Source organism: Dermacentor andersoni, chromosome 3 (genome assembly GCF_023375885.2).
Source record: "Dermacentor andersoni chromosome 3, qqDerAnde1_hic_scaffold, whole genome shotgun sequence".
NCBI classification, from domain to species: domain Eukaryota; kingdom Metazoa; phylum Arthropoda; class Arachnida; order Ixodida; family Ixodidae; genus Dermacentor; species Dermacentor andersoni.
The window spans coordinates 223940654-223950364 of record NC_092816.1 but is presented as its reverse complement, the minus strand read 5'-3'; the positions used below and the strand labels follow the sequence as shown (position 1 = coordinate 223950364).

General features: G+C 49.4%; 1 protein-coding gene across 1 annotated transcript; it reads left to right on the top strand.

The window, feature by feature from the left end:
• Positions 1 to 2626: 2626 nt before the first annotated feature.
• LOC140216633 (uncharacterized) lies at positions 2627 to 3760 on the top strand. Its single transcript, XM_072287013.1, has 2 exons — positions 2627 to 3030; positions 3458 to 3760. The coding sequence occupies exons 1-2, from the start codon at positions 2929 to 2931 to the stop codon at positions 3758 to 3760; spliced, it is 405 nt and encodes a 134-aa protein (XP_072143114.1). The 5' UTR covers positions 2627 to 2928.
• Positions 3761 to 9711: the final 5951 nt, after the last annotated feature.

Below are 9711 nucleotides of genomic sequence, written 5' to 3'. Positions count from 1 at the left end.
GGCCGCTTCGCCGTACGGCTGCCGCACAAATGGGTCACGGGCCCATTCTTTCTACGGCGAGAAAATCTCGCCGTTCGCGAGCAAAACCGCCGTCGCACGGGGGCCCGCGAACGGCAAACGGCGTGCGGCGAGTTTTCGTGCCTGTAAAACGGGCCTTTTATACACTTTGAGAAACGCCAAGCGAACGAGAGACCGCTCCGAGCTGCCGAACTATGCGACTGGCAGATGCTACGTCAATTGCTCTCCGCGACAGCGCTGTGCATGTCTCGGTTAGTGAGGGGCCAGGGTTAGCTCGGTTACAGTGTTCTAGAAGCCTTTAGCATAGAGAAAGGATTTTTAGAATGACAGAAAGCTGAGCTAGTTGGTTAGGATTCATAATGCAAAGAAGAGGCAAGGCGTTCAGACATGAACACAAGAGGAGAGAAGTGGACAACACGAACGCCGCATATCCTGGTCCCTTTCGGAATTGGCCGGTGTCGCTCTGAAGTCTCGGGCCAAGATGGTTTTCGCTTCGCCCGGAGAGCGCCCGCCACGCGTTCGCCACCGTCGCCATGCCAGTTTGAGCCTGGGGTGCGATTTTGTAGAAATGACTTTTTTCATGCCAATGCCTTGTCGCGTGACGTCACCGATTTTGGAAATTGTGTATACGTAGGCACGACGTTTTCTTGGATCGTCTAATCAGAAGCTCCCTTCATTGGCCGGATGTTTCTTTCGTATTCTCTTCTCTTTTTCCGGGACTGTATAGCAAATTTGTTTTGTAAAACGGCACTTAATAAAAGCGGACTTCCATGCTGCGTAAAGCAAATTCATTTTGTTACATTACAACGCAAAAGCTGCCGCAGTCCAAAGAAATGCAAACGCAAGTGCTCTATTTTTGAAGTCGTAGCCACATAGTAGTCGGATGTGCATCCAATCCATGCCGTTGAGCGCTCGCAAAATGGCAGCCTTTGTTTACCTGTGAACAGCTGACAGCCCCTAGCGTGTCTGTCTGAACAGCTGCCTGCCCCTTGCGTGCCCGTAATTGCGGCCCCGCCCCCGTCAGATACTGATTGAGGTGAGTAACTATCGCTCGTGTAGTGCTTGCATTGTCGTGTGGTTTTCGCTGCATGTCTGACGTGTGATAATTTCTTCTTTAGGAAGGGCCAAGAAGAATTATCCGTAGCCCCCGAGGTGAAACTTTCCAACATAGTGGATCGAGAACTGTCAATGCATTTTCCATAGGGCACCGCCATGACATAACGATAGCTTCGTCAAAGTTATCGCTGCATCGGTAATACTTCCTGCACTGATACGCTCCGAGAAAGAAGCTGCTACAACATTAAATGTGAGTAGTGACTTCACCTTTTTTTTACATTAGTGGTATAAAAAGGCAGAAATAAGTCGTAGTGAGCACTTTATGCAGGCGCTTAGCTTGGACAGAATGTTTGCCTCTAAATTTCTTACTGTGCTGCGGGCCGGCTGAAATTCGCAAGTTGACAAAGAGAAAATGGCAGCAAAAGGGCCGCGGGTGTCGAAAGAGCAGGCGGCTATTCTCGTGCAGTTCATCGAGCAGCACCCATACCTGGCGAGAGCTTCTACAGAGTTCTCGCCACGTATGACTGCTGCTCGAAAAAACGAACTGTGGGAGGAGGTGGCGGCGGTGCCTAATGCACAGGGGCCAGCCGTAAAGGCCACCAGCCGTTGGCGCAACCATTGGGCCAAGATGGCCCATAAAGCGAAAAAAGAAGCGGCCAGGGCCGCGAGCGAGAAGAGGTGAGCTTCTAATGATGCTGACAGTAACGTAGTTTCACGTTGTCGTTGTTGCCGTGTTTGCAGGGCTACTGGAGGTGGCAAAGTGGGTGGCGTGGACGGCCGCGTCCTCAACGTCCTTATGAGGACAGGAGGGGTCCTTGTTTCCCCCCCCCCCCTGAGTACTTCCCCGATAGCGAGGTGCGTACATTGGATTTAAAAAAGTGTTGTTTGTGTGACCTGCTGTGACCTCACAAGTTTTCAGCATTACATTGTAACACAATATTGCAAAATTTTTAAGCCCTTTTTTTTGTGCAAGTGACAATATAGGTTATGTACTCTGAGCAGCAACTTGTGTACATGATGCGCATTGCACACACTGCTCGCAATGTCTGAACACTACTCTGATTGCAGGACGAGGCAAGTTCAGAGGAAGCTGCAGGGCCCAGCGGTTCCCGCAGACATCCACCAGCGACAACTGCTTTCGTGGTGTCTGGCCCTGCAGCTGTTGCTGGGCCAAGTGGCCTTACACGTAAGGCAGTGACCTAGCTTTTGTAGTAGCATTGTTGTTTGCAGTTGCTGTATGATCTTGCTATGAAGTAAAGTACGTCACTGTGCTGTTATTACCTTTGTGTACAACATCCAGCTCTTATTCATGGAGGAGAAATGCAAGACTACAAATGACATGATGTTGTAATAGAGATTCCTTGTGCTTCTTAAGGGTTACTGCTACCAGCAACTTTCTGTGGCATCTTTTGCTCTAACTACCTGTTTTGTGTATCATTATTGTAGCTATGCAGCTATAATGGCATTTCAAAGTGACTGGTTAGGACAATCAATCTGTGTAGGTCGGATAACAGTGAATGAGCAGTCTTTGCTTTTGCCTTGCATGAAGAGCCACCGGCTACGCCCCAGGTGCTGCGGCCTACCACCCAGGTGCCGCGGCCTACCACCCAGGTGCCTCAGCCAACCCCGCAGGTGCCGCAGCCAACCCCGCAGGTGCGGCAGCCAACCCCGCAGGTGCGGCAGCCAACCCCGCAGGTGCCGCAGCCTACCCCCCAGGTGCCGCAGCCTACCCCGCAGGTGCCGCAGCCTACCCCGCAGGTGCCGCAGCCTACCCCCCAGGTTCCGCAGCCTACCCCTCGAGAGCCACGGGCACCCCGTAGACAGCCCAGGCAGCAGGAACTTGATGGTGCTGTGATGACGGCTACTGCCGCATACGTTCGCCAGAGCCAGTTGGAGGAAGCCAGAGTTCAAGAGGACACCCGCTTCCGCCAACCACTGCTGGAGCAAAACCGGCAGGTATGTGTAAGGCCACAGATGTATATTTTTCTGCGTATGAAATCGATGAGCATATGACCTCTCTAAAAATTATATTAATCAGTGAACAAGCATAACGTATACGTGTAGTCCTGTGGTGATATCTTGTACACATTCGCGTGATATAACATGTGTAAATATCTACGCGATTAGTGGCAAAAAGAAAAAAGTGGCGTTGAATTCAAGGAAGCAGGTATAGCAATGTAACACATCTTAATGGAATGCGACGGCACAAGTTTGATGGGCCAGAAAGATATTTCCAGTGTTTGAATATACAATGACAAGACAATAGCCTGCAAATGGGGATGAATGCAACACACAAAGGCCTTGTTACTGAGCTTCTGTAATTACACTAATTACACATCTTTGCTAACAGCACCACGAGGCCCACCTGCAGAGCCTGCGGCAGCACCACGAGGCCCACCTGCAGAGCCTGCGGCAGCACCACGAGGCCCACATGGAGAGCCTGCGGCACCTCGGGGAGGAGGTGGCGGGAATGCGGGAAGTGCAGTCTCAGCGCCTCGAAGTGCAGCGGCAACGCCTCGAAGTGGCGCGTCGGTCGCACGAGACTAACGAGCGCCTGCTTCAGCTGCTGCTGGCTGCACTGGGGCATGGTGGCAGCCAAGCCCCTCCCCCTCTCAGGCCCCACATAATTAAAGGATGCAAAAGTAGCATAGGCAAGGAATTTGTAACTTATCTTAAAATTTGCTGATGTATTAATAATATGAAGAGCAAATATTGCTAGTTTGCAAATAAATAATTGCTGAAGTCACCCTTTAATGCAACCATAAGTAGCATAGCCGTTGCAGCATGAATTTTTTCTTCAAGGTTTACTTCAGCCATAAGAGCGTGCACACCATCAGGCTCACCTGCAAAAGTGCCTGTAGGCCTGGTGTGCGCGGGCATTCCGACTGTGGCACTGCAATTTTGAGGTGCCTAGTTATTGTCATGTCAATTTAAGCACGACGCCACACTGCAAGTGTTCTACAATTTAATCCTTGTCATCGAATGGTGAAATTTTCAGGCCTTACTATAATGTCGAAAGCAACCTGTCAATATACACAGCAAAAAAGAAAAAAAGTTATGAAAATTCCTTGCCTATGCTCCTTCTTTTCATTTGTAATGTTTATTTTTTGCTTGTTGCATATTTGTTTGTGTCACTACCTACTGAGCTGGAATGTCTCTTTTCTTGCACATCTGTCTCATTATCAAACATTTTGTTGTCATTCAGTAATCTTTCAGGTTGTGATACATTGTATTTTAGCCCTTGTGGTGCAATTTGCGTGGAATATTTATGCAGTTTGTCTTACTGAATATCATAATATGGTGCTATGGCTCTTTCAGTTTCAGAGCGCCACAACAGCATGTTCCTTTCACATGTAGTGATGTACCTATACATTTCGCTGTGATAAATATTCAGTTGGCGTGTGATTTAAGCACCTGCTCATTTCTGTTTCTGGTGCAGTTTAAGCCAGTTGTTATTACTGTGTACTTGTGCAGTGTACAACAGTTTTCGTAAACGATGCATGCCGTTACCTGTGATATATTATGATGCAAGAACAATGTGGTCCAATATTTATTCCAACGTGTCTGTGATATGTTGCATAATGTCTCTACTACTTTAAACACTGAAAAAACTAAATATGTTATTTTTCGTTCAAAACAAAAGTGTATTGAATTAAGTGATTTTTCTATATGTGTTGACAACAATGTTATTGATAGTGTGTCTTCTTTTAAATATTTAGGGGTCATGTTCGACTGCCACTTGTCTTGGAAGGAACAGGTGCACAGTGTGTGTAAAAAGGTTGCGTACGGTTGTTTTACCTTGTCTAAGGCACGGCGGCACTTTCCACCTGCTATTCTTAGATCACTGTATTTTTCATTATGTCACAGTCATCTCAGTTATTGCAGTGAATCATGGGGAATCACATACAAAACGTATTTAACACCATTGCTAAGACTACAAAAACGTGCCTTGAAAACCATGGGATTACCTTCTTCGAATAGTTCTAGCAATAACATTTTTGACGCAATGCAAATCATGTCATTCACAACCTTACGCGATTACAAAATAGCTCTTATGGTTAATAATATTATAAATACCAACTACCCCTTACCTCTTGGTGCATTCAGTATTCCCGTCCGCAACACTAGACAAGCCAGCAATGGCAATTTTAACCTTCCTATTTGCCATAATGCGTACGGAGAAAGACGAATAGAATTTACAGGAGCGAAAATTTGGAACTCGTTGCCAATTGAAGTAAAGCAAGCTAGGAATTTCAAACTGACATGCAAGAAACATTTTTTGGGAATGGAAGCAAGGCTACAAAGTTAGTTTTTCTTCAATGTGTTTGTGATTGCTGTCCTATATGTTATTTTGTATTGGACCGCTTACTAGCCTCATTGGCTATCGGTCCAAATATCTGTGTATACATTTTGTTTGTGTTACTCAATAAAGACTTCTTGATTGATTGATTGATACTCATGATTCTCACACTTCAATGTAGAGACTGTCGCATGTGATGTGTGCATAAACAAGTGTATGTTGAAGGCTGAAATACAGAAAGGTGCAGTTTTCCTCTAGTGCTTTTATTTACACATCGCAACCACATTTCTAGTGCTAGCTTGCACTGTACAAATATTACTGTTTAACATTGCTGAGTTCTGCTATATACAAGTGAGGTCACTTTGTTGAAATCTATCCACTGCTCGTGCATGCACACACTTCGCGGGAGCCACAGCGTTTGACATGTGGGATGACCAGTTGGACGGCATTTTCGTCACTCGAAAGGAACTTTGCCGTTGTTGCGAGACAAAATGGTGGAGGACTTAGAAGCTGCGCGTGCAACAGCACGTTCCATGGAGCGGAAGGTGGGACTTGCACTGTACATCTTGGCTTCTGTGAGCTTCTTTGTGCTAGTAGAAAGTGAGGAGACAGGCGCTTATGTCCATCAATGCGTAAGGGGATACGAGTAAGAATCAGGCTACATGCATCTAGATGACGACAGCAGCAACAAGCAAATTGTGGCAGACACTTTGAATATGCACTTATTTTTAGCTTGCTTTCAATCTCATATGTCACCTCTAACGATACTGTTTTACTTACTATAAGTGCAGGCTTTACATAACCCTTCACTACACAACTTTTATGTACCCACCGTGGTTGCTCAGTGGCTATGGTGTTAGGCTGCTGAGCACGAGGGATCGAATCCCAGCCACGGCGGCCGCATTTCGATAGGGGCGAAATGCGAAAACACCCGTGTACTTAGATTTAGGTGCACGTCAAAGAACTCCAGGTGGTTGAAATTTCCGGAGCCCTCCACTACGGCGTGCCTCATAATCGGAAAGTGGTTTTGGCACGTAAAACCCCATAATTAAATTTTTTTAACAACTTTTACATTTCTCAACAAATCATGAATGCTTTTCATTACGCAGACATCAACTGCAATTTCACAGCATGAAATGCACAATGCAATTACTTAAAACTGTGTGCATGCACCTAGCGATGCTGACGCTGCTGTTGACGTCGCAGCTGCCGCCGCACGCTCCTCAAATAACGCATGTGCTGCGCACGGGTTGTGGCAAACATGCCAATTACATTGTCGCGAACAGCCCGCCCTCTCAAGTAGTGCATTCTAGAGCCCGTGTTACGGGGCAGACTGTGTGGCGTGGGGTCGCCGTTATTGTCAAGCTCACTACTACTACTGCCGCTGCTGCTGTCGTCATCACTGTCATCGCCTGACTCGTCGCCTTCAGAAAGGCGAAGATTGTGCAACACAGCACATGCCGCGACAATGTTGGCTGCACGTTCCGGCTCGTAGAGGAGGGTGCGATATCGCTGAAGACAGCGGAAACGGCTCTTTACGAGCCCAATGCACCTCTCCACTACGGAACGCATGGCGGCATGTACTGTGTTGTACTGCCCCTCGGCTGTGTGCACTGGAGGATGGCCAGGAACCGGGGTCAGGAGCCATGGCTCCAAGGGGTAGCCACTGTCACCTGCACAAAGATGGAAATAGTACATTGAGTACTCCGCTGACGAGAGGCAAGTTGTCAACTGAGGAAAGCTACAGCATCATTCAACAAAGGTAGACTTCAGGGTTGCAAGTCCCAAGTAAAAGCATGAGTTGAGCATGTCCATACCCGACACAAACTCTTAACCAATTTACAAGTGCACTACTCGGTGCCTGCCACAAACAAGAAATCGACACTTGTTGGTGCTATCAATGACAGTAGTAGCAGTAATGTGTGTTCATTTCTTCTGCTTCTGGCAGTCACTAGGTGCAGAAAGCACTAATACGTGTTGCTTTCGTCAGCTTTTCTTTTTCTTTTCTTTTCGTCAGATTTTCTTTCTTTACTCTGGAATTATTCATGTTCTTGTGGTTTGGTTAAAAGTTTGGGTTGGAGCGGACACGGCGTTCTGCGCTGCTGAAGCGTGACTGCGCCAAAAAAAATGTTTTTTTTTTTTTCTCACCGAGGAGGTATTCCCCGGCATTCACGATGCGCCCCGCTTGGAACCGCCGGCGCAACCATGTCGTCCGCCAGACAAAAGCGTCGTGGTCCGACCCCGGTCGCATAGGGTCCAAGGCCAAGATTTTCATGTCCGCGTCGCAGATCTGAGGTAAAACGTAAACCAGAGAAAGTGCCCGTTGGCAAGAGCAACGTAACTTTCAAAAAGGATCGCAGAAAACGTGAGTTTTACTTACGAACATGCAGTTGAGGGCGTAGTATCCCTTGCGGCACATGAACACAGCCTTGCGCTCACCCTTGGGTGCGATAATGGCTATGAGGCTGCCGTCTACGCATCCGATGACGCCGCGCCGAAGGAAACCCTCCTTTACGGCTGCCTTTTCCGTCTTTGGAAAATGGACCCACTTGTTGCGGGCCCCTGCGTTCACGACAGCCTCTGACACACGGATCGTCTCCTCGCTCCCAACGGACGCTTGGAAGCTCCCGGTAGCAAAGAAGCGCAGCGCACACAACACTTTCCGCTCCACCGACAGTCCCGTCGCTCGCTCAGCTTCTAGTTCCCCCGTCAGTTCCTCGCACAACAACCGCACCGTTCCCTTCGAGAGGCGAAAACGCCATCGAAAATGGTCATCCGGCATGTCAAACGCGTCGTCTGGCTCTCCCTGTTCACGTCGGCGACGGCGAAGAGCCACGGCCATAGCGATCAGAGGGGCGGCCATTTTTTTCATGCCTTCGGAAACGACCCTGCCTCTGGCCGTGCCAAAAATCCGTGCCTTTTGCTCCGCATAATGAGTGCGTCAACGTCACGATGACGATTACAGTTTTTGCGGGTTCCTGACGTCGCGTGATTGACAGACAAAATGGGCGCGGCCCGGTCATTTTCGACCAATGGCTGCTCAGTGATGGCGGCAAAAGGCATGGAAAAAGTAATAGAATTCCTACAAAATCGCACCCCTGGTGACACTCGGCCCTGCATTCCTCGACGAACTCCGGGCAAGGGAGGACTTGGAACTTCGTGCCACTCGTGTGCTGGGCCAGTGGCTCAATTAACGGGCCACCACGATCAACCTCCCTGTAGATCCCCCCTGCCTACTACCGCTTCGAAGCCTCTCCAGGATGGCCCCCCAGTACAGGAGCCCCATGCTTCGGTCCCGCTCCCCCCCCCCCCCCCCTCCGACGACGAGGACATGGATATGTCCAGCTCCCGGAAACGCGCCCGCGAGACGGAGAGCGAGGACGAGGAGCCAACCGGGCGACGTAAGCAGCCGTCGAGTTCTCCCCCCAGCCCGGAGCAGCACACGGCAGCACAAGGGCGCGCCCGGCACCATCCTCGACGCGCTGTCTGCTCCTGATGGCGGCGCGTCCCCTGCAGCGTCTGCTAGCGAACCAGCTACAAACGAAAGCGCTGCCGACGCGATGGAGCTGACGGACGCAACACCCACTGTTTCGTCACATCAGGGCCCTGATCACCCCGCGGCGCGGTTTCTGAAGGACCCACCATGCCAGCCTGCTTCGCGGCCGAAGCCAAAGGGGAAGAAGAAGAAGCAGAAGAGTTGCGTTCGTATGGGAAGCGCAAGGGACTCTCGAGAAGAAGGAGCGTTCGGAAGCAGAAGAAGCGTGACCTCGACAGACTGCTGCTGGTGTCCCTGGTCCCCGTTCCACCCGGGGGCCCTGGTCCTGGTCCAAAGCCTGTTCTTGCCTGACTGTTCTTGCCTCGCAGGGTTTTGGCCAAGAATTGAGTAGCTGTTATTTTTTTTTCTTCTATCGCTTGTCAACAGTTCAGCTAGTCTCATTATTATTTAGCTAATCAGACCACGCAGATGTCCTTTTCTTCGCCAGGGCCAGGGGCATTCCCCTGGTCCGCTTCTCTTCCTCCGCAGGAGTTACCTGTGGATCTGTTTCTACGAAACGGCATCACATCAGTTCCTGTGGCTCTTGTTCCAACCAATAACGGAGTCATACGGATGAAGAATCCGAAAGCGATTCAGGCGGAATTGCGATCGGTGACGGCCCATTTCCAGAACATCACTGAGGTCCGCCAGTTTGGAAGAGGTGGAGTCCTCTGCTTTTCGGCAGACCAGTCCTGTGTACAAGACCTGTTAAACTGTTCGCTGTTTGCCGCCAATCCGGTGAGCGCATTTATTCCTCCCCACTTGGCATGTGTGAAAGGGCTTGTCCGCGGCGTCGACGTGA